Source organism: Balaenoptera musculus, chromosome 1, assembly GCF_009873245.2.
Source record: "Balaenoptera musculus isolate JJ_BM4_2016_0621 chromosome 1, mBalMus1.pri.v3, whole genome shotgun sequence".
NCBI lineage: Eukaryota > Metazoa > Chordata > Mammalia > Artiodactyla > Balaenopteridae > Balaenoptera > Balaenoptera musculus.
The window spans coordinates 135,664,759-135,690,831 of NC_045785.1; the positions used below are offsets into that span (position 1 = coordinate 135,664,759).

Here is a 26,073-nt window from a genome sequence, read left to right on the forward strand (position 1 = left end):
AACGTGCCCTATTATGAAACTAGTCAATATAAATTTAGATGCTAAAAGCCACACACAAAAATTTTCAAGGTTTCTCAATAACATAAATTCTATTTATTCCACAATAATCTTCTCTTGTTTGTGGTCAAAACTTATCTCCAATCCTCAAACACTTGTAGTTAAACTACACAGTAATTATTTTCATTGTGAATAAGCATAAGTGAAATTCACGCAAGTGTAGAATTCACTACACAGCTGGATTCCCACTGCGAGCAGTAATCTCTCTTTCTGATGAACCATCACAGCACTTACTCTATATCTCTCTGATGGCACTTTTCACTTTTACCTTGTGTTAGCAAGGTTTGTGTAGTCTCATCTTGCTATTAGAATACAGCCTCTAAGAAACCATTCTTAAGTCGCTCATTGCACATAACATAGTGTCTAATTTAAGGCAGTAAAAAAAAAAGTTTGTTGCATATAGAATGAATACATTAGGCATGTGTTCAACAAAATACCTATTTTCCCTAAAGCTAAATACCACAATCTGGACCCCACCTACTTCTCAAAGACTTTCCCACTACCTCCTTCTACTCTTACACACTTGCGTTCTGCTAAAATCAAACTGATGGTCTACTCACTAACCAGACTGATCTATACAACTGCATTTAGAATTTTTATTCTATTTTGCTCATGTTATATCCCTCACCTAAAAAGACTCCTCTTCTCTCAGCTTTTCAAAATGCTAAATCTCCTTGCAGTCCCACTCAAGGTTCAAATTCTAAGAACCCTTTCCATCTACAATGATCTCATCCATCTCTGATTTCCTAACAACCATCATCTCTATCATTTGCTTAGCCATTAATCACATGGCCCTCTGGCTGTTATTAAAATGTACATTTACACAGGGGCAGCCCTGTTATGATGGGACGGGGGAAGAAATGATGAAAGAGCAGGAGCTGCTTTTCTTGAACAATCACCATAAACCAAAAGTTACACATATGTATGTCAAATGAGCCACACAACAATCCTGTTAGGCTTGCTATTACAAATTCATTCTATAAAAAGCTCACACATGAGTAAATCTTGAATTAGGAGTCAAGACTTGACTCCAGGACCGGCAGACATCAAAGTCCAATATTACTCTACTATACAACACTCTGTTTTATATGCCACATAGAATCTAGGCTTCAGTTCTGGCATCTCTAAAATCACTTGAACCACTGTGTTAGAAATATGAAATGAGATAAACTACTAGGCATCATAAAAATAGCAGTTATTACTATTTGTGTTTTTTTATCCAGACAACAGCCAGTGGCAGAAACAAATACCAGTATCTATCCTTCCTTTCTCCTATGGTAATAGAAGCCTCAGCCGGACACATGGTCATTGAGCTGAACATTACATGTGGCCATGCAACTTCTGCCCAGGTTCAGGGGGCTGGATGTATGTGAAAGTGATATAAATATCTTCCTTAAAAGGAAAGGGGGGCTTGTTCTTCCCTTTCCCTCTGCCCTGGCTAGAACATGCATATGGTGAGCCATCTCTGGCCATGGGAAGAGAATCTTAGGGCAGCAGTTCACAAACCTTTTGGTCTCATAATCCCTTTATACTCTTAGAAACTGAGCCCCCCAAAGAGCTTTTGTTTATGTGGGTTATATCTATCAATATTTACCAGATTAGAAATGAAAAGAAATTTTAAAATATGTATTAATTCATTTAAAAATAATAAACTCATTACATGTTAACATAAATTAAAAAATTTTATGAAAAATATATATCTTAAAGCAAAAAAAATTTAGTGAGAAAAGTGACAGTGTTTTACATTTTGCAAATCTCTTTACTGTCTGCCTTAATAGAAGGCAGGTGTATTCTACTTCTGCATTCAATCTATTGCAGTATATGCTGTTTTGGTTGAAGTAAATGAAGAAAATTCAACTTCACACAGATATGCTGTTAGAAAAGAAAAGTATTTTAGTAGCATTTTCAGATAATTGTGGATACTCGCCTTTGATATCACACCAAAACTAAACAAGTGGCAGTTTCTTTAAGGTTAATTGCAATGTGGAATCTGAAGTGATACCAACAAATTTTTCACACTGTTACATTAAAATCCATTGGTCTGACCTGCACTTTCAATGTATCTTTTATCCACACATAATTTGTAACCTCACTCCCTGAAATATTTGAAAACACAGTTCACTGAGTTACGCAGATCTTCCAAATGTCACAATTCATTATACGTACAATACCGGAAGTTCACAATCATTAAAACCTCCACTAATCTTATCAAAAATGTTTTTCAGTATTAGGAAGCTGTCAAGATCGGGTGGCAGATACAGATTTTCCAAACTTAATTTTCACTCGAAGGCTCAAATGTTGTCACTGGCAACAAATACTGTCAGTTGTTTTCCTTGAAGTGACAGGCTGACTTCACTCATTTTCAAGAAACTGTATGCCAAATGCTCAAATCTGAATAAGCATAGTTCATCAGGGAGTTGCTCTGTTAAGTAAAAATCATGTTTCATGTGGGTAGCTCAACTTGCAACCAAAAATTACACAGGTGTTTTTCCTCAAAACAACCAACATAATTCAGTATGCAGGAGAAGTATTTTGTGTGTACCCCCATTTCATCACACACAATATTAAAAAGATATGTACTCAAGAGTTAATACTGAATAAAAATCAATCATTTTCACTGCTTCATCAAAGACATTTTAAAGTGAAACTGGCCTTTTTTTTTAACTCAGAGTACACAGTGGTTAAAAAAAAAAAACTACTAGTACAGTCTGCTGCCACTGCCTTGATTCATGCTAACACATCAGCAGTTTTATCTGCCATGACAGCACAGAAAAAAGGCAAATACAAGCATATCTTGTTTTACTGCACTTTGCTTCATTGTGCTTTGCAGACACTGCGTTTTTCACAAATTAAAGGTTTGTGGACACCCTGTATCAAGCAAGTCTATCGGCACCATTTTTCCAATAGCATGTGCTCACTTCATGTCCCTGGGTTACATTTTGCTAATTCTCCCAATATTTCAAACCCTCCACTAGCGAAAAGATTATGAGTCACTGAAGGCTCAGATGATGGTTAGCATTTTTTAGCAATAAAGTATTTTTTAATTGAGGTATATACATTTTTTAGACATAACACTTTTGCACACTTAATGGACTACAGTATAGTATAAATATAACTTTTATATGCATTGGGAAACCAAAACATTCACGTGACTCACTTTATTGTGCTATTTGCTTTATTGCAGTGGTCTACAACTGAACCCTTGATATCTCTGACGTATGCCTGTAGTGTCTTGGTATTATTATGAAAATAGTTTTGACTTTATATTCTGTGAAAGTCTGAGGGATTATCAGGGGACCATAGTTTGAGAACTGCTGCCTTAAGGGATGGCTGAACTACAAGATAGACAAAGACTAAGCCCCTGGATGATCACAAGAAACAGAAGCACCCTATCAGCCCTAGATCACCTACCTCCAGACCATTATGTGAGATGAAAATAAAACTTCAGCAGCTGACCCTGTATCCTCACTGATACAGAAGCTTCTGTATTCCCAAATTCAAAGAATAGTGCTGGATCCAGAAAGACTGGGAAAATAAAACTACAGGATTTTAGGACATCGCGAGTAAGTTTCCAAATCAGGGATGATGAATCCTAAGCTATGAAACAGTTATAAAATGCAGCACTTTAACAGAGCATCATCTAAACTCTGTTCTGATATATATATGATGTATCAAGTGCCCCTGAAACAGAATATTTCAACAAAGTTTGCCAATGGTAAATGCCAGTGAATCAAGTGTACCCAGGTTAAAGTAGGAGGACATGCTGAGTATCCCCACTTGTGCTAGTGCTGAAGGTTCCTCAACAGGAGCTTGAAATTTTCATTGTCTTCTAGTTTCACAGGTGTCAATTAGTTATCTTTTGCTGGGAGAGTGCAGGCTAATGCATGGAGGACCAAACAAACCCTGTTAATTGGTGTGATCTTTCTGAAACTACACTAAAAGATAATTGTGCAGCCATAGGCTTATCCGAGACTAAAAGAGCTATTATGTTATGTTAGGGCTCTGCCTGAGAAAATAAGGTTCACGTCTCAGCTTATTTTCAGCCTCTTCCTGCTGACAAAATAGAGTGCTATTTGGAATAGAAAATGTAATTATTTTATGATAAAGGTTGATTTTATGAGAAATGTAATTATTTTATGAGAAATTCTGATCCACCATACAGGAATTATATTGGACTTTCAACTTTGTTATTCTATCAAAGATGCTATTTTTAATACTGCCACAGAATTCTGATAAAAACAAAATATTTAGAAGAGATTGATAAACACTGTGTGCCCTAACATATCTAAGTAAGCATAATCTTATTCTCCAATAACAAGGAATTTTATTTCCAGAAACAGAATATCTCTAACCACACTGATGTCAACAGGGTGGGGAACACATGCCTCTTCCAGACTATCTGGGTGAAGTATACTTGAGACAGAGTGGCTGCCAGCTGACAGGTGACTATAGTTCACTGATGACTCGAATATCAGATATTTAATAATGATGATGCTAATATCAATAAAGATATGTCATAGAAAGAAAAACAATGTTTTTAGGAAATCTGGAGAAAATTAGTCTTATACTGCCCAGAGAATCATCAGTCAGCCATGTTACTGGTCCAAGCGCAATGCTCAATAAATTCTTGTTAAATAACTGGAAGTCTCGTTTTAATGTTATTAGGACAGGATAAATGACCAAAGAGAAAACAGATATCCAGGACTTCTGCGTGAAAACAAATTCTGAGGCCAATTCAGGCGTATTTTCATTCAACACTATAATTTATACCATTTGTTCCTACCAGCTATATCTCTCAGGTCACTTTAACTGATATTCATCAATCTTCAAAAGAAGATTCATCTCTACTTAGTATATTCAGTTTAAGAATACAGAGGGACCCCACAACTTTTTTTTTTTTTTAAAGAATACAGGGGGAAACAGATACCAAGAGGCATAAAATGGGCTGTTATCCAGAACTTCATTCCTTCCAGTGTTCCAAAGAGCTGGAGTTTTCCTGAACTGTTATTTAACTCTCGTGAGCGATTTTTCACATGTTTAAATCTAAACACCTGAAGTAACTTTGTCTCTTGATGGCAAGCGTCATGATGCTTTTGCTTCTCTGCATCCCCCACAGGCATAACACCCAAGTGTTTTGCCATAAAAGATGCTGAACAAGTATTTGTCGATTATGATAAAGCAATTATTTTTCTAACCCAATTACTCTTTGAGGATAAATTAAAGATGTCTCATATGACATTATTATTATTATTTCCATACTTCCAGGTAATCTTTGGAGTCTTAGAGTCAGGAGCTACAATCTAGTTCTAGTTCTGTATGACCCTAGGCAAGTTATCTACTCTCTCCGATTTCCCTATTCCTAAGAGAAGGGCATTATTTCATCTGGTGTTTTCTAGCTCTAAAATTTTTATAACTGTATCTAACACAAGCATATTCAGCCAAAACATAAGTCTAAGACATTTAGGGTTAAAAAAAAATCACAATAATAAAAGTAGTAATACTTTATTTTGCATCGCATTACCCTCTTTATTACAATCATATTATTCTCAGAAACTGTTTTTTAACATTACTACGTTTACTTGCAAACGACCCTCTGGCAAGAGTGAATGATAAATCTTGTTTTGTAAATGTTCTGAAGCTGGTGAAAACGTAAGTGCAAGGCCACTGAGCAAGTCAGAGAAGACACAGAAAAACTGTCATTCAAGGTCAGCTAAATATCACTCCTAGGATAGCAGACAGGTCCTTTCCATGTCCAGAATGATGCTAATCCTTAGCAGATGATTAAAAAACAACACACACACACATACAAACTTCATTACACCTAGCCACTAACCAAGCACGTTTACTACCTGTTTTTTGGAGGAAAGAGAAGGCCCGTGGTCGCTCTCCCGCATCCACCCCTTCCCTGCGACTTTACCTGCTTGTACCGGGCATACAGGTACAAGAGCTGCTCCCTGCTGGCCCCTTGAACCAGGCCTCGGAAGTGCGCGGCAGCCTTCTCAAACAGCTCTGTCAGGCTCTTGGACGCCTCGGTCTCCGGGCTCTGAAGGGATTCCACATCCACGGAGTCGTCCCCCGAGCTCAGCTCTCCGCCGCTGTTGCCCGTAGTGGCTCCCGCAGGCAGGAATGGCGAAGCCATGTGACCGCCTGTCTTCTTCAGACGGGGTGTGACGCCAGCTTGGGGGCCTGGCCCACCAGTCTCCGTCTTGAGCCCGAGCTCAAGTCGGACCCAAGCTCACTTACTCGCGCTCCTCGCTTAACTCTGCCTCCCTCTCTCCCCCTGCCCTCCCTGGGCGGGCGTAGCGGGCTCCGCCACCCTCTGCAGCTCTCCCCCGCTGCCCGGTCTCTTCCGGCTACCCCTGGCTAACAGAGCGCTCGGGATAGGCCGGGTCCGTCCAACGGCGCGGCGGGGGTCGGCGAGAAGCAGCAGGAAGTCCTGGAGAGAGGGAGGAGGGGCGGCGTGAGCGGCAGAGCACGCGCGCGGAGCTACGGCCGGCGGCCTCTTTCGCACTGGGCGGGGGAAGCGTGGGTGGCCCTTCGTTGGGCACCGCTCCTATGTTGCGGGACTCATGCGACCGCGCTGGGGGTACGCTGCTTGGAGAAACTGTCCTCAGTCATTGAGGTGTCTGTTAATCGTTTCGTTGAAAATACTAGGCCATCGGGGGTGGAGGAAGGAGGCCGTCTATTTGGTAGTGTAGCGATAGAAGCGGAGTCGTGGGAAACTTGGAGCTGAGGACGAAGGTTCCGCCTGCGCCCGCCTCCCAAGGTTATGTGTCCCGAGCGCCCCACATGGGCCTCGGATACCTGCATCCGTTGCTGGAGAGTTTGGTTCTAACTTGAATTGTGAATGAAAATTTGGGAGATGGGGCCTTCAGCGCCCAAACTGTGTGATTGGTCCAATCTCTCCGTGTCTTGCTTTGCATGCGTGCGTGACCCCCATCTCGCTGAGCTTTATGGGACCCCACCCACACCCCAGGGCCCTTAGCACGGTGCTTCTTCCCAGCTCCGCCTTTGCCACTGTGCTTTGGCAGACCCTGAAAAATGAAAACAAAAATGTACTACATAGTTCTGCCCTGAAGGAACTCAGAAAACTGCAGAAACTATAACGTGATTGTGATAGTGTCAAAGAAAATAGTCAATAACCAATCTGTAATAGTAGAGGAGAAGACTTCCCTGGTGGCACAGTGCTTAAGAATCTGCCTGTCAATGCAGGGACACGGGTTCGAGCCCTGGTCCGGGAAGATCCCACATACCACGGAGCAACTAAGCCCGTGCGCCACAACTACTGAAGCCAGCGCACCTAGAGCCCATGCTCCGCAACAAGAGAAGCCACTGCCAATGAGAAGCCTGCACACCAAAACGAAGACCCAATGCAGCCAAAGATAAATAAATAAATAAATTTAAAAAGAAAAAAAGAATAGAGGAGAGTTTTATTTGAGCCAAACTGAGGACTATAGTCCAGGAGCTAGCCTCTCGGTAGCTCTGAGGAACTGCTGTGGAGAAGCATGGTTTTCAGCACAATTTTATGTTCTTTCAGAAGAAAGAACATCAAACCTGATAGGAGTACATTCCTTCAGAGTTAAAAACAAACAAGAAAACAGATTAGCTTGTACACAGCAAGATCGTATGGCTTTGGCACCTAGGAAAGGAGCCTTATCATCAAAGGAGTACTAGCATTGATGTCCCAGAAAGGGAGACTTTTATCTCTGTCTTCAAATCGGACATTCTGGGCTTCCCTGGTGGCGCAGTGGTTGAGAATCTGCCTGCCAATGCAGGGAACACGGGTTCGAGCCCTGGTCTGGGAGGATCCCACATGCCGCGGAGCAACTAGGCCCGTGAGCAACAGCTACTGAGCCTGCGCGTCTGGAGCCTGTGCTCTGCAACAAGAGAGGCCGCGATAGTGAGAGGCCCGCGCACCGCGATGAAGAGTGGCCCCCGCTTGCCGCAACTAGAGAAAGCCCTCGCACAGAAACGAAGACCCAACACAGCCATAAATAAATAAATAAATAAATAAATAAACCCAAAGTTTAAAAAAAAAAATACCTGGATTGAATTTGCATTTTTTTACACTGCCATCAAAATATTCATTAATTCATTAATTCATTAATATGGTAATTCCCAATATGTTTCAGACACAGTACTAAGCCCTAGGATACTAGGATGAATGTGATTATTTTTCCCCTCTCTCACTCTACTCCAGTTACATGGGCCTCATGTGGCTTCTCTACAAACCAGGCATAACCCAGAATACTCCCATCTTAGTGCCTTTTCACTTGCTAGTCCCTCTTTCTGGAACACTTTATCCTCAGATATCTACACACATGATTTGCCCTCACCTCCTTCAGGTCTTTGCTCACATGACACATTAGTCAAAACTTCTTTGACCACCTGTTAAAAATCACAACCCCATCCTCACCATCACTCTCTATCCCTCTTCTTCAGCACTTATCGCCAGGTAAACTACAATATATTTTCCTCATTTATTACATCATTTCTATATAAGTTCCATGAAGACAGGGATTTTTGTCTGTTTTTATCACTTCTGTATTCCCCAGATCTGGCAGGTAGCTAAATCTTTACTGAATAAGTAAATGAGTGAATGTATAAAAGACACAGTCATTGTTCTTTAAGGGCTGAATAGTAAATGAATAAGGACAATAAAATATTACAAGTGATGTGGAAAATGGCACACCAGGCAGTAGATGTAGCATGGGCAAAGGCACAGTGGTATAAAAATAGCAAGCAATATTGCTATAAGCAAACAGCAGAACTATAGTTAGCTGTTTTTGTCTCTTACCCACCATAAACTAAAAATTGGAATATAAGTTAACCTACTCCTAAGAGGAAAAAACCTTGCTTAACAAAGGCCACATTATTTTGCAAATATTTAAAAGAATAGGATTCTTATAGATCAGTGGCTTCTTTTTACAACAGTAAATTAAATTGTTAGTATTCATTGAGGAATAATCTTCTAGGAAAACCCTGGCCTTTAATCCAACTCCTTAAGCGCATTAGTGGGTCTCCAGCATATAGACAGATAAGCAGGTAGAGAGAGATATTACACTGCATGATTTAATTTAACTTGAAGTCCATTCGACCACCTTCAAATAGAATAACCAGCAGAATTGTACTAAATCAGGAATCATGACAGGAAAATCAGAGTTCTGACCTTGGAGTGTCTGTGAAATCTGTATGAGCAAAATTTAATGAAAAAAAGTTACACCCTCAAGTTTGTAGGAATAGTTAGATATTTCCTACTAAAAAATAAGCGGGGAAAGTGACTAATTTTGAGACCACCTCAGCAGAGTCTGTTTGACGATAGTGGACAGCTTAACTCAGAACAAGTAACAGAAACTTCTGGGGGATGGGTTTATGGGTTTAGAAACTGACTTTATGATAGAATTTTGTGCAATGCAATTTATCATTATATGGATACAATTATAAGGGCAAATCACACGCCACAAAGCAAAACAGGATTAGATAATAAAAGCCTAGCATATTCTTACAAATCAATACTAAAAGGGTTCCATTCTGCTTGATAAATCTGGACCACAGAGCAATACAGAAAATCAGTGGACTTAAGTGTGTAGAGCTGGCTGACTTCTGTGCCACGTCTGAAACATTTTGTTGTTGTTAATATAGTAGCTAGTACATTAGTGGTGCTTAATGAGTATTATTTATTAGTAAATGTAAGTACTTTAAAAATTTCATACTGTTATTTTGACTTGCTAAAAATTAATCAATAATAAATTATTAAGTGCTGACATTAATCTTTCAGATAATATATAAAAATAAGTAAAAAGTACACAGGCTGAAGAGTCTGATATCATCCTTACCATCAAGTAACTTAAATTTAAGCTGGAGAAACAAGATCAGGACTCATGAAACAATTAGAAAATCAAATAAGACTAACATTAAGTGCTAAATCTTGTGATGCAACCTGAAGTGAAATACTAATAGGATTTTTTTAGCTGAATACTCTCACCATAAAAGTCCTCAATCGAGGGACTTCCCTGGCGGTCCAGTGGGTGAGACTCCACGCCCCCAATGCAGGGGGCCCAGGTTCGATCCCTGGTGGGGGAACTAGATCCCGCATGCGTGCCGCAACTAAGAAGTCTGTGTGCCGCAACTAAAAGATCCGCGTGCTGCAGCAAGGATCCCGCATGCCGCAACTGAGACCCGGTTCAGCCAAAATGAATTAAAAAAAAAAAAAAAAAGTCCTCAATCGAGCACCATTATTTTTCCAGAAGAGGCTCTTTAAACAATAAGTGACTTGTATCAGGCCTTACATTTAGGTGGGTGACCAGTGTACCTAACACCCAGGTCTCTAAGCAGTCTGGGGCTTTTACATCAACTAAAACAACACACTGTGCTCAGAATTCATTAAATGGCAAGGGAGCTATTAGTCAATTGTCAGAAGCTAATGTGAACTATTTGCGGGTGCATCAGAAGTAAAGATCTTTAAGGAAAGTATTCCCGAACTTGAAACTAAGAAACTGAATATTTTCTGATCCATCTTTGTAATCTTTTTCTAGATACAATTACTGGTTTGAAGAATAAAGGATCCAGAAACAAAAAACATAACTAACACATTGTTCCTTCATAAAGCATAATTTCTTTATAGAAAAAAGTGAGTCCTGTGAGTTTAAGTCTCCTCTCTGAGCAGTTGTAGAAAACATCATCTTGCTGGGCATCAAGAGAGTGGAAGCGTAATATACATATTGACCACATGATGCCGACAAAGAGCAAAGTTTGTTTCCTGCCAGCGTGACAGGCTTACTGCATTATCTTTGTCCTTTGGGTTTTCAGGCTTAGGAAAGACAGACCTTACACGTCCTATGGCACAGTGAATGGAACAATCGTTTATGTAATTATATCTTTATTTTAAACAGCAGTCAAGCCCTAATTCTGTTTCTTATTTAGACTCAGAACCCAGGAACTAAGTAAGAGTGAAGAGGAAAGCAGGCTGTGTTAAGATGTGCTTGGTTAAAATGCTAGAGAGGGTGTGGAGAAAAGGGAACCCTCTTGCACTGTTGGTGGGAATGTAAATTGATACAGCCACTATGGAGAAAAGTATGGAGGTTCCTTAAAAAACTAAAAATAGAATTACCATGTGATCCAGCAATTCCACTACTGGGCATATACCCAGAGAAAACCATAATTCAAAAAGACACATGCACTCCAATGCTCATTGCAGCACTATTTACAATAGCCAGGTCATGGAAGCAACCTAAATGCCCATTGACAGACAAATGGATAAAGAAGATGTGGTACATATATATAATGGAATTATTACTCAGCCATAAAAAGTAACAAAACTGGGTCATTTGTAGAGACATGGATGGACCTAGAGACTGCCATAGAGAGCGAAGTAAGTCAGAAAGAGAAAAACAAATATCGTATATTAACACATATATGTGGAATCTAGAAAAATGGTACAGATGAACTGGTTTGCAGGGCAGAAATAGAGACACAGATGTAGAGAACAAATGTATGGACACCAAGGGGGGAAAGCCGGGGTGGGGGAGTGGAATGGGGGTGGGGTGGGATGAATTGGGAGATTGGGATTGACATATATACACTAATACGTATAAAATAGATAACTAATAAGAACCTGCTGTATAAAGAAAGAAAGAAAGAAAAATTTTTTAAAAAGATGTGCTTTGTTAAAAAAAAGTGTTCTGACATGTCCACGTACTATTCTGAACGTCACAGTAAGAAACAGAGGTCATAAAGTGTAGAATGAGATAACTTAGCTCTAGATCTATGCCATTACCGGCTTTTGATTATTGTTGGTTGTTGTTTTTGCTTTTGTTTGGATTTTCTTTTCTTGACTATTTGTAAATTAACATTTTACACTCCCAAACCTGTGTGCCTTATCCTCTTATCCCAAATATTTTGGGGAACTTTAAATTTAAAATTGACATCGTAAAATACACAGCAAATGATTAAATATTTAGCATGTATATCATGACATGCTTATTTTAAAAGACTTGGCGAATGAAAACGTACAAAAATTTGAATTTCTCATATGCCAAATTTTCTTTCAGTTTGCATTCACTGAAATATCCCTTCTATGTTGATATTGATGTTCACAGCTGAGCCTCATCCTGGAAGAAACCATGACTTTGATGAATTTTGTGACATTTATGCTTGGAAGAGTTGTTCAGACATTAGTCATCAAAAACTAGGAATGGTTTTTATCATCAAGAAAATCTGGTCAGGCAGACACAATCACATGTAAACAGTTTCACTTATATTACCTTAAAAATAGAGGATAACATCCAAGTAGTTTTGAATGTAGTACTTTTTTCTAAAAATATCTTTAGATTAAAAATTATTCATTTATTTTTCTAGTTGAAGCCTTATAGTAATTTTTAACTTCCATCTCTTGAAATGTCAAATGACCATGTATATTAGGCCTTTATTTGGCTGTAGAATTAAACCTCTCCTCCTTTATTCCCCCAAATGTGTCAAGAAAATAGTAAGATTTCTTAATTAGAGTGCATCAAGTATTGCTCTGAAATAACAGCACTGTAAAGCTTACCAACAGACCACATGCTAATTACCATTTCTGATTCTATGGGTATATGGGTACATAGAAATATCACACACTCATGCATACACATAAACATCACTGGCTATTTTAATTGGTCTGAATATTGATGTTCCTGCTTCTGATTTATTTCATGATAAATTTTTTTAAATCAATTGTTTAGTATTAACACTTTCAAATGTACAGAAAAGTTGAAAGAATACTAATCACCCAATTATCTATCTCCAGGATTCAATAATTGTTAATATTTTGCTATATTTGCTTTATCTGTCTACCTATAATTTTTTGATGAACCATTTGAAAATAAGCTGCAGACATCATAATACTTCAAAACCTAAGTACTATAGTATGTATCTTCTAAAAATAAAGAAATTCTAGTATAAAAGTAGAATGCCGTTATCATACTTAAGAAAAGTAACAAATATCATCTAGTATGCAGTCCTCTGTATTCAAATTTCCCTGGTTTTTCCAAAAAGGCTTTTAAATACACACACACATTTTCAAATTACGTAAGACTAAAATACGTGGTTATAGATATAGAGCATAAGTGAAACAGCATAAGAAAGCCAGAGCTCAAGTTCAAAAAGCCTTGGTCAAAAAAATCAGAGTGCTTTATAGGGAAGGTGAACAGTTAGCAAGAATTTGTTGACAATTGACCACATGCTAATTACCATTTCTGATTCTATGAGTGTATATGGGTATAGAGAAGCATCAAAGGCATTGAGCCTACATTTGTGCTTAGCACAACACAGCAGTAGAAAGTTCCTGAAATTTCTTTTTTTTAAAAAAATAAATTTATTTGTTTATTTATTTATTTCTGGCTGCATTGCGTCTTAGTTGCTGTGCGCGGGCTTTTCTCTAGTTGTGGCGAGCAGGGGCTACTCTTCGTTGCGGTGCACGGGCTTCTCATTGCGGTGGCTTCTTTTGTTGAGGAGCACCGGCTCTAGGCGTACAGGCTTCAGTAGTTGTGGCTCTTGGGCTCTAGAGCGCAGGCTCAGTAGTTGTGGCACACAGGCTTAGTTGCTCCGTGGCATGTGGGATCTTCCCGGACCAGGGCTCGAACCCGTGTCCCCTGCATTGGCAGACGGATTCTCAACCACTGCGCCACCAGGGAAGCCCTGAAATTTCTTTTTAATTGACATATTTTTTAAATGATTCAAAGAGCCGTACTTTTGCTTAAATACCAAGAAGATAAAAATGAAGTCTTTTTGTGATATTTTATCCTAAATATGTAGTTTGTCCTTTTCTAACTTCTAAACAGAAAAATAACTCTCATGTCATAGTCATCTTACATAGCTCATACCTTTTTTGAAAGGGCATGTTATCATCATACGTAAAGGTAATATTTGAATTATTTTGTTACATCAAGTTGTCATGCTCTTTTGCTTAATAGGAAGGTCTGTTCCATTTTGTGTTTCAGTTCATGGTGTGGGGTGAGTTTATGAAGAGACATAAGACAGAGAAAGAAGGGATGAGAAGGAAAAGAAGACTTGAGTTGTGCACAGACCAACGTAGTGATTGTGGGACGGGACCCACACGCACAAAAGACGGGCTCACCCATTACATAATTCAGCTCTAAACGACGTACCAAGGACTGTTACTGTTAACTGCTACAGGAATTCAGAAGAGAGGGATATCAGTGAGGACTGGTGTTGAGAGGAAGGCTCCAGAGCTTCCTGGAGGTGGGAGCGCAGCCTTGAGAGGTGGTCAGATTTGAATGGGGAAAAGGAGTGTGAAGGGCATTGCAGGTGAGTGAAGCCACGCAAGAAAAGCCATCACAGCACACTTGCAAGAGAGAGCTGGCTTTGGGGTGAAGGGGACTGAGTGAGCAGCAGGGAGGGGAAGGGAAAGATGGGGGTGAAGTGATGCAAATCTTGAGTTTCCCTATGATAAAGGAAGAGCCTCTTCTTCCCCCGTACTCCCTTTCCCTGGAACTGGTAGCTATGGCAGTCATAGTTGAAGTGTAAGAGTATAATTTTGAGGTGAAAATAGGTGATGAGATTGGCTTAGTTAAGGGAGTTGAGAACAGTAAGGAGAGAGATGGATGAATCTGACGTTAACTGGATGGCTACAATCCACCTACTAAAGTGGCATTCGATTGACTTGGTTTTCCTTCTTTTTTTTTTTCTTTTATTCTTTTGTTCATAATATTCTAGGGCCTTCATTGCTGAGTATTGACTAGGATAAAATCATATTACCCTTTATCATATTGAAGTTTCTCACTTTTATCCAAAGCATCTATTACAATCGAGTAGTTAAAATAAGGGTGTTCTAGTAGCTTCCTACTAAAGCCTCTACAGTCCATCTGCAGCCCAACCTTGGCCTCCCTGACAGACTACCCTGGTAGGTGCACATCCAAGAGAATCCCCTTTGGGGGGCATCATTCACCCATCTGAGAACTCTACCCCATTAACACTGAAGGGGTTGATTAGTTGTTTGGTAGGAGTTTACGTGAAGAATTTACTGCTGATATCCATCAGAACGGACAGGTTACGTGGCAGTAACAAAAACTCCCAAACTTCAATGGCTTAACCCCACAAATCTTTGATTTCACTCACAGTGTTCCTCTGCTCGTCAGAGTCATCAGGGACCCATGCCGACAGGACCCATCTCGACACCTGCTTCCACAGAAGCAGCAGTAAAGGATAATATAGCAAATTGTGCACTGGCTCTTTAAGCTTTCACTCAGGAGTAACGTAAGTCACTTCTGCACACATTTCATTAGCCAAAGTCAGCCAGATGGTCATGCCTAACTTCAAAGGGAGCAGAGAAGTACAATCCTACTACGTACCCAGAAAGAGAGAAAAGCAGAACTATTCATGAACATCCGTAATGACATTCACTATCTTACTCTTTTTTCCTTCCTTCTTCCCTACTGTTTGTGAAAACATATTATACTATTTAATGGAAAACTCCCCGCCAGGGTAGTGTCACTTGCTGAATGATGAGATGAGTTGCTTTATTATTATTCCTTTGAAAGGTAATTCTGTGCATTATTTGATAGGACTAGAATATGATTTCTGCAAATATCGCCCAGTTCAGAGACCATCTGTAGTTTATGGAAAATATTAACTGTAGTGAACATAATTGCACTGAGTCACATGTCAGCAACATCTTCTTCTTTTCCATGGAAACCAGGAGACATTTTACAATTTATCAACAAGTGTGCTGCCAGAATAGAGTTGAAGGCTTGCTTCCAACTCACTGTGCCTGTCCAGGCATAGCCCAATTATCCCTAATGTATGGAAGAAATAGCTGTGTATTTCCTGCTGTGCTTCTCGCACTTCAGCTGCTGGCTGAGCACTAGGCAACATGTTGTATTGTCACCTTCCTGCAGGGTCAGTTGAGGATTTCTGTTTTTATTACTGGAATGATGAGCATGCCTTAGCAGTTTGGAGGAGTTAGTTATCTGATACCTTACGGTATGTCAAGGGCATTGGCCTTGACATAGAAAGAGCTTTGCACAGGCTTGCCACCCATCTGGAATATGTCACTTATTTTCTGCTTTTCAAATGATTCCCTGTTTTGTTTTGTACTTTGCCCCCTGTCTGTTTTTAATTTCTTTACCTTGGAATTCCTTCCAAACATTGTTATTGTCATTGTTGATGAGGAAGGTCATAGCCGAGGACTAGTAAGACCACACTTTGTTTTTCCAGAAGGGCAGAAGCAAGGGCAGAAACAAGCCTGCCTTGTTTGCCACTGAATCCCCATTGCCTGGGATGGTTCCTGGAACATGTTGCCCAATAAATATCATCGGATTAATAAATGAAGGAATGGCAGTTAGAGAAGACATTATTGGCTCACCTGCATGGTAGTTCTCTATCTTTCTTTTGACCAGTGGCAAAAGAATTGTAAGCTGCTGGGCTGGAATAAGAGATGGAAAGAACTCTTCCACATTAAACTGTTACCAACTCTATAGTTTTGCTCTCTAATTAGTTGCTAGATTGTTTTCACATCCTACTACTCCCTAGTCATACACAAATTTCCAGCCAAACTGAAATACCAACTGCTTTCAGGACGGTCATGCTCCTTCTTGTGAGTTGAATTGTGTCGCCCCTAGAAAGATATGTTGAAGTCCTAACTCTCAGTACCTCAGAATGTGACCTCATTTAGAAATAGAGTCATTGCAGATGTAATTGGTTAAGATAAGGTCATACTGGCGTAGGGTTGGCTCCAAATCCAGTGTGACTGGTGTCCTTATAAGATGAAAAGGTGAACGCAGAGACACCCAGGGAGAACACCATGTGGCAACGAAGGCAGATATTGGAGGGATGCAGCTGCAAGCCAAGGAATGCCAAATGCTGCCGGCAAACCACCAGAAGCTGGAAGAGGCAAGGACTGATTCTCCCCTACAAGTTCCAGAGGGAGCATGGCCCTACTAACATCTTGATTTTGGACTTACAGCCTCCAGAACTGAGACAATAAATGTCTGTTGTTGTCACCTACTTTGTGACACTTTGTTATAGCAGCTCAAGGAAACTAATACATTCCTCATGCCCATATACTTTGCTTCCTTTATCTGGTCTTCACCTCACTGTCCATCTTGAGAACCTCCTTAATATCTCTTCTTGGGTAAAATCTTTAAATCATTTCCAAAATATTAGACTGGCTTGACTCCCCTCTCCTCCTGTGGCACCTGTGTCTATTGTGGAGTGGATGGTGAGGCATAGGCAGGAGATTCTGAAGAGACTGCTCTAAAGGTGTCAAGGTTAGTTAGAAGAAATAAAATGAGTGTGAGTTAGGAGGAAAGCATATCGGCCATTGAGACCTGGGTGGAAAACAAGAGGGTAGGCTAAGAATACAAAAAAGGCTGGTACAAAAAACATTTTTAAAAATCAGGGTTAAGGTTCCAGGAAAGACTGCACTGCCTAGGGGAGCAGACACCATTCCTGGTTTCCCTGGCAAAGAGGCTTCCTCCCGTTGCTAAGGATACGATCACGAGACAACTATTTGTGATCGAAATAACTAATAATTAAAGGCAGAGCCATATATGGTGCAATAGTTCCACTTGATTCAAGGAAGTTCTGAGAAGGAGTTTAGGGAGGGTTATGCCGCAGAGAAGGAGGTTATGAGATCAAGATTTCGAGTTATACATAAAAAGTAAAACCCTGTTTGAATGCACTTTGATTTTACAAAAAAGAAGAAAGAAAAAGAGAAAGAGAAACAGAGGGAGGGAGGGAGGGGAGGAAAGAGAGGGGGCGTCTTCTGGGTATGCCTGTTATTTCTCTCATGGCCTTTTGGTCAAGTCAATTAGACAATAAATTATGCATAACCATCTCTGCTGGCATAAAACGCTTGGTGTGAGAAATGATGGATGTTCTGGTGATCGCTATAAATTTGCTTGGGGTCAGAACAATTGTCCCAGCCTGTTGCTTGATTTGCTCTCCCCCTCTCAATTATCACCCAGGAGGGTTGGGCCCGGCCAGAGCGGGGAGTGACCACTTGGTAGTGTGTCAACACTATCTCTCGTGTAGATAAGCACTACACTTGGGGTTTAGTCATCTTTGTTGAAACAGCAATGTGTAGCAATCAATTCAATGAGAGTGAGTCAAAGAGATAAAACAGATCTATACATGCTCTGGGATGGATGGGGAGGGGAAGGGAAGCGAGGCAACGCAGCTGCTGGTCAGTCCTTACAGGCCTTTAGGGTTCAGCAGAGGGCGAGGGTCAGGGTGGGGTGGGGTGGGAGTGGGTTGGGGGCATAGGGCGGACTGTGTGGCAGGACACGTGTGCTTCCCCAGTAGGCAGACTGAGCGGAGGCTTTGAACACCAGCAAATCAGGCATCCAAATACTCAGGTAGGGGGAGCACTTGACAGTTAAAAAAAAAAGCATTTAAATGGTCAACATTTAATTTGTTGGAGTTTATGTTTATTTTGGGGTTTATAATTTTTAAATTATAGTTTATATGTTTTTTCACTGCTCGGAGTTTTAAAGGTTTCAGCACAGCCATAGGTATTTGAGGTAGAGGAAAGCTGGGATTCTGTCCAGAGGAATGCAGCGGCTGAGACCAGGGAATCAGCTCCAAGGTGAAGGACGGGAGCTGTAGCGTGCAATGGAAACTGGGGGGGAGGATGCAGCGGGTAGAAGGGGAGAGGTCCCTGATGGGAAAGCTTAGAATAAATAACGAGTGGCCAAGTGAGCAAGTGGGGGATGGTCTGAAGAAATTCCGGAGACTTAGGACAGATGCTTGCAAAGGGCTTTCAGGCCACTTGCGTGGGTGAACGGGGTTTATTTAAAGAGATAGGAAATGATGAATGGCAGCAGTTCGGCCCTTGCCCTTGACAGAGCTGCTTACCTTTGACAAGACATCATAGGCAGAGTGGGGAGACTCACTGGCACCAGGTGAGGAAGGAAGAGCCTGAGAATAGCAGGCGCCCTGTTCCCACCTGAGTGTGAGGGTGGACCCTGCTCCCCGCCTTCCTTTGGCAAAGGGGCAAAGGAAACGTGTGTGAAGGCACCGCCCTCAAGGCAAGCCGGTGGTGAAGGTAGTGGCCTCAGTGGCTGGTACATTACCCGAGGGGTTCATGCATCATTTCATTGGTGGTGCTGGAGCAGCCAATCAGGGAGAGTCACTGCAGCCACGGACACAACACGACAGACAGTAGTTGTGAGCCATCCTAGGAATCCTTCTCTCTTTTGAGCCATTTTTGCGCTACTGTTAATCTGCATCCTGCCTATACCTGAGGCTGGCGACCCGGGGAAACCTCCCTGTCACACAGAGGAGAAGGAGGGTGCATGGAGCCACAGCTGACACTCAGAGATGCTGGCTTTGTAAACTTAGTGGGTACAGTCTAATTAGAATGTGCTAAAGCTACTCCAGGGTGAGTCAGCTTGACCTAACTTAATCAGTACGTGATAAACTGCCATTGGGCGCAGGGCCCAAGAAAACCTTCCTATCAATTCTGGGCTCTGGTTTGGTTAATTCAATAACGAGGTATTTCCCGGTTTCTTCTACCTGTGCGGCTGCGCATCTGTTACTTTAACCTGGATGTTACTGAATCTACTTCCCTTCTGAGGCCAGTCTTGCCTCTGATATTCGCTGTGGAGACAGTATCGTCCTCCTTAATGTACCCACCACCCTGGCTCTGAAATCCTGCTTCCTGCTCAGTCCTTGCTGTTCGCTATCTACCATCCCACTGAACAGAGCCTAAGCACAGACACGGCCTGTCTCCTTTCTGTTGTGAAACACCACTAACACAAAGCAGTTGCACATAACAGACTTTTCTGAAGTTGTTGTGGCTAATGAGAGCAGACAGAGCTATTATAGCTTGGGGCAGGAAATAATTTCAAATGCAACGTGAGACATCATTGTTCCTAGAAGTGCGTCAGGCATTCCCCCCATGAGGAATTTCTCTCTGACTGTGTCCCTCCTTGCAACCCTCCGGAGCCCCAAAGCCAGAGTTGCCCAAAAAGAGATCAAGAAATATCCCATCCTTCTGTTCCATCCCTTATAGAGATGGAACAACCATTTATCACATGCCAGGGACTTCACTGACAGCTCACATTATCTCACTGAATCCTCTCAACAACACTGTGGGAAACCCACTTATTTCACAGATAAGGAGACTGAGACTCAGAGATAGTAACGGGGCCAGGGACACACAGCTGAGATTTGAACCCAGCTCCATCTACTGCAAGCTCACGTTCCTCACTGTGACCTTTGCTGTCTCCTTCACATACTCCTTAGGTCATCAGAATTCGGATCTATTACTCACCCCTTAACTCAGCAAACCTTTCTGTAGAGTCAGGTAAAAATTTCCCTAACATTTTCTTCCATGCAATTGAATCCTTTCCCCAAGAGCTCTCCCTCAAAGACCTCCCTCTCCTGAGATAATTTTCGTATCGGCTCTGATCCCCTTTCCACTGAATTGTTTCTCCTCACTTGCTCTCCTATGTAGCTTTCTGCTGTCTCTCCTTCCCCCTCCCCCATTTCTCTGCTTTGTCAGCTCTCCTATGGAAAGAGCTTCATTTAACACGAGGAACTTGGATCTATTTGCCCCACTTCCTTCTCGAAGTAGGTGAATCAAGCCCCATAGAAAAGTGAACAGGATGTCTGACTCCTACACTGAATCCCTCAGAGGTTTTCTCCAGTGGCCACGGGAGAGAAGGCGGGACCCTCCTGCTGCTGTCTTTTCTTCCTCTTGTTTTCTTGGCCTTCTTGGAGCCAAGCTTCGCACTCCATTAAGCCAGAACACCCAGCCTTCGTGAATCCTCATAATTCTTAATTATGTCCTTGCCACCGGTTGGCATAACAGCCACAGATGAGAGAGAACACACGTTCCAATGGAGTTATAAAACAAACACCGTGGTTCTCCTCCCAGACCTTGCTCTGAGAGGCTGTAACAACATGAATCCACAGTGCAGTGGAGACCGTAAGCCAGGTAATGGTGAGAAATGACAGGACTGCTTCCCAAAAGCCCTATCTCCAAGAGATTAGGTTTCATGAACCAACTGAGAGATGGTTTTGAGTACCTAGTTGGTCTGAGGCATGCTATCAGGGAAATTTTTTTGTGAAGAAAGAAAAGAAGGAAAGATTTGTCTGTACTGGTGGGACTTACAGCTTATTTGCAGAGATGGCATATAAAAGATAATTATCCATACCACAGAGGGCGTGCCAAGTTGTAAATGTGTTAGCAGACCCGGAGGGCTGCAAGAGTTCAGAGGAGGGAGACAGCACTGAACTGGGAGAGGAAGAAAGATGGCAGGCCAGGGATGAGGCTCACAGGCCATAGCCTTCCTGGGCTGGCTGGGGGGTGGGAGTGGAGGCGGGGCAAGGGCATCGTCTGAGAAGGGCTGAGCAAAGGGCACAGGCTCGGGGGCAGGAATGTGAGCGATGCGTTCAAGAGACAATGAATCATCCCCTTGGCTTTCTTTACTCTATAGATGCCACATAATAGTGGACACATAACAGGTTATTATTTTTCTTCTTTTTTTAAAAACCGCAAAATTAAAGCGAGACCCAAATTCTCAGTATAGAAAATATGCCTGTGATGTCAGTGCCCAGTGACACCGCAGAGGTGAGAGTTCCTGAGCCCAATATGAACTTGAACCCTGACAAAATTCTCACCCTTTTTTTTTGCTGGAAACTCCATTTACTTAATGCTGTCGTACAGGAGTCTATTCTTTGGAAAACCTGAAAATAACCTGGCCAGACAGTCCCTCAATTACTCAGCACAGTGTCAGCAATTATTTTGGCTTTGTCATAATGGATCACAAACTTTTCTGCTGTTTTAAAATACTTGGAAGCGATTTGGAGCCAGGAAATGTCTCTTGGAGGAAACTAATGCTGGTAACATTACCTACACAAATCATTATGTTTTAGCGATGTCACATCAGCAGCTGTTGCTGCTGGGGTGGTGAAGGAGTCTTCAGGTGCATTTCCTGAGGATTCGAGTGCCGTTTCTGATGCCGTTTCAAACCCAAAACAATTAAGAAAACACCATCCTGTGTTTCTGAATTTCCGAGTAGGTATTAGTGGTGGTGGGTTGTCGTGCTGGGCTCTCCAGACAGAACTAAGGCACTTCCACCTCCCAAGACATACGCAGGAAGATTTTTTGCTTTTCTGATATTTTCTATTGAAGATGTTTTTGTTTTTCCCACATTTTCTATTGAGGACTATCAGCAGCCTCTAACCCCAAACTTATGGGAAGTTCTCCTTTATTTATCATCTATAAAAAATTGTTTTTTAACCTATCTCCTTTTCCCAACTGGTTACTATACATTGCCAGGGTATTTAGAAAGGAAATGAACTTCTCACTTCATGATTCTAGCAAAGCAAACATTATCAGAGTGTTGAAGGAACAAGTCTGGGAGACACTGTGTTCCGTTAGTCATAGGCACATACTAGGAAAAATTCAACTAAGCCTCATTTGTGTGTATTAAAATAGCCCTTTTCCCAGCTCAGAATCACATTTCAAAGGGTGCCTGGTACAAAGTGAAGCCAAGAATAACCTAGTCACACAATAGTGCCAAGGATAATACATGGTTTTCCATCTTGTTTCAAACAGAAGGTAGCACGGAGACGTGAACGTGCAGAGAACTAGCAGTGAGCAAAGCTGAGCGGCAGGAAGCTGGGTGACCTTGAGCAAATCACCTAACCTGTCTGGGCACCTTCATTTAGAAAATGAGGGAGGAAATGTCATCGTACTTTAGCACATAATGACCAAATGAGAAAATGTGTGCAAAAGCACTTTGTAAACTGCAGGTTTTTCCTACAACCCTAAAGGGAATGGGAGAGGTGGCTATTTGGGGAAAATGAGATATGTGCAAAGCTTCTTTTTTAAAACTGATTTTAATATCTACCATTTTATGTGATTTAACTGTAGCAATTAGAGGTTCATTAATTAATACCCTAAGAAAATACTGTTACACCGTTACTGTGTCTTCTAAATGAACCATTTCTCTTTTTACTGTCATTTGGATTTTTCTCTGTGGGAGAAAAGTATTTAAAAGACAAATTACCTGGAAGATAATGGGGTGAGATTTTTCTAAGCATCTTCTGTCAGAGACAAAAGGCTTTTTCTGCTGTACTCAAGTATACCGGTTGAACACACTGATTTATTTGACAATACATTTTTTTCAAATAAAGTAAGGAAATAGAGGGTGTTCCAGCAAGTCATATGGAGGGAGATGTTGAGGGGAGGGTGTAGGAGAAGGAGGAGGAAAAATATTGAGGGAAGCTGACCAGGAGAAGCATCAGGCAACCATACTGGGTGTCTTCAGTATTGAAGGTGGATAAACTAGGTCCCTCGCAAGTGAATAGAGCACTTAGGCAAGTCCCCATCTGCCTCTGAAGGTGTCTGGGCTTTGGCACCATCCCTCTGCCCCACCACTCTACTTACTCTTTTTTGAAAGCGGATCAATAAGAACGTCAAGGAGTACTTTTCTACCAGAGCCATAATCTGTTATTCAGGAGAGATAGCTCTTCCAGGCAAAGCCATACACCAATCTTGCAACGACCTGCTCTGCCGCCTAAAGCATGAAGGGCACTAAACACCCAATAGCTCACTGTCCTCACTTGGAGCTTATCCTCAAAGAGCATGACCTCTGACTCATTTTCATTTGAGGCAAAATCATTAGGAAAGTTGATCCTAATATGCTAGCAACTGTGACCCCAAATTTACTAAATGAAATATCATTTCTCAGCTACTTTGCCATGTTACGTAAAGTTGCCTTTGCCCATTTGCAGGAAACTCAGTTGAAACCAACCCTGACCACCCACTATGATAGCTCTCAGTGCCTCCTCAGGCAGTGATGGGATCCCATTTGCCACACTCCAAACAGGCCTAGGTGCAAAGCAATGCCAGAAATTCCCTTTTTACCCTGTATTGTGAAGGAAATGCCAGGTAACAATGGAGAACCAGGAGGGCAGTGTCTTACCCAAGTACCAATTTCTCTGCCCGTTGCCCTCATCTCTAACTGCTGGGATTTCATATCCACAAGGCTAAAGTCCTGATTCTTTTTCATCATTAGATCATTAGTGACTACAGGGACAGCTCTGAGACTGATTTTTTTTTTTTTTAATTATTAAAAAGTAGAGAAGGAAGTTTTTGTCCTTGAGATTTTGTCAATGTGTTCCTATACTTCATGAGCAAGCCTCGGAGAGAGCTTGAGGGGTAAGGGGAGGGAGTTAACTGATGATGTTAATTGAAAACTTCAAAGGTTGCTTCCTATAGATATAACCTGAGCACCGCCAACTGCCTCTTCTAAAATTAGTCTCTTAAACTAATTAATTCCTCTGCTTCCCAAGTCAACCAACCAAGACCACAGTGGAAGTAACAAGAAAATATCCCTGAGAATACAGCTTTTATGGTCAAATAAAATAAAAATATTAATTCACTGATGTATTATTTGTCAGACAGTTGTCAACCACTGCAGGGGACAAGTGAAGTATAGGTATCTCTGTCCCCTAGGAACTTACAATCTAATTGGGAGGAAAAGCACACAATTGTAATTTAAATATGTTCATTGCAAAGAATTGGGAAAATGGAAAAAAACATAAAAAAGAAAATTATTACCTTTTTCATAGGGTTCCTTATAAGTATTTTCTTCAGTTTTATGTGCTTTTAAAAATAAAATGACTACCATACTACATATATAGTTTTGTATTCGGCTCTTCCACTTAATTTTACCAGGAGAAGCAGAAACAGAAGTCTTTAACCACCCGCGTTCGAACTTTACAACATATATGATAGATAAAAGGTTAATATCATACAGATAAGGGCTCTTACAAATTAAGACAAAAAATGGAACACCTCAATAGAAATGGGCAAAGAACACACGAATGGAGAAGTCACCAAAAAAGAAATACAAGTGGCCATATACATATTTAAAATATCCAAATTCACTAGAAATTCAAGAAATGCAAAATACAATAACTAATAAGATCTCATTTTCACCTATCAAATTGGCAAACATTTTATCGTACTCATTTCTCTAGTGGGAAATCTAGTACATGAATAAAACCCTTAATATATTCACATCTTTCTCTACTGGAGTTTGTATCCTTAAGAAAAAGGCATTATAATTTACAATAGTTAAAAAACTGAAAGCAATCTAAATATTCAACACTCTAGCATTGATTAAATTATTGCATATTCATCAATAAAATGTGTGCAGAAATTAAACCTCATGTTTTCAAGTAACACAATGTGCACAACATATTTTGAATGAAACAAAACTGATTATAAAATTGTGTATAGTATGAATTCAGTATTGTTTAAAATATATATATACGCTTATAGGGCCCTGAACCAAGATGGCGGAGTAGAAGGACATGCTCTCACTCCCTCCTGTGAGAACACCAAAATCACAACTAGCTGCTGGACAATCATCGACAGGAAGACACTGGAACTCACCAAAAAAGATACCCCACATCCAAAGACAAAGGAGATGCCACAGTGAGACGGTAGGAGGGATGCAATCACAGGAAAATCAAATCCCATAACTGCTGGGTGGGTGACTCACAGACTGGAGAACACTTATACCACAGAAGTTCACCCACTGGAGTGAAGGTTCTGAGCCCCACATCAGGCTTCCCTATCTGGGGGTCCGGCAACAGGAGGAGGAATTCCTAGAGAATCAGACTTTGAAGGTTAGTGGGATTTGATTGCAGGACTTTGACAGGACTGGGGGAAACAGATACTCCACTCTTGGAGGGCACACACAAAGTAGTGTGCACATCAGAACCCAGGGGAAGGAGCAGTGACCCCAGGGGAGACTGAACCACACCTACCTGCTACTGTTGGAGGGTCCCCTACAGAGGCAGAGGGTGGCTGTGTCTCACCCTGAGAACAAGGACACTGGCAGAAGAAGTTCTGGGAAGTACTCCTTGGCATGAGCCCTCCCAGAGTCTGCCATTAGCCCCACCAAAGAGCCCAGGTAGGCTCCAGAGTTGGGTTGCCTCAGGCCAAACAATCAATGGGAGGGAACCCAGCCCCACCCATCAGCAGTCAAGCAG

The 26,073-nt window shown here is 41.2% G+C and overlaps 1 protein-coding gene across 2 annotated transcripts in view; it reads right to left on the reverse strand.

Moving 5' to 3' along the window:
* Positions 1-6,720, reverse strand: part of ACBD6 (acyl-CoA binding domain containing 6) — a 230,342-nt gene extending 223,622 nt beyond the window's left edge. The window contains exon 1 of one of the 2 annotated variants that reach the window (XM_036855805.1): positions 5,975-6,711. In XM_036855805.1, coding sequence (XP_036711700.1) covers positions 5,975-6,196 — 222 coding nt within the window. In that variant the 5' untranslated portion in view covers positions 6,197-6,711. Of the gene's footprint in view, positions 1-5,974 lie in introns of both variants that reach the window. The other variant, XM_036855815.1, reaches the window with a different exon arrangement.
* Positions 6,721-26,073: the final 19,353 nt, after the last annotated feature.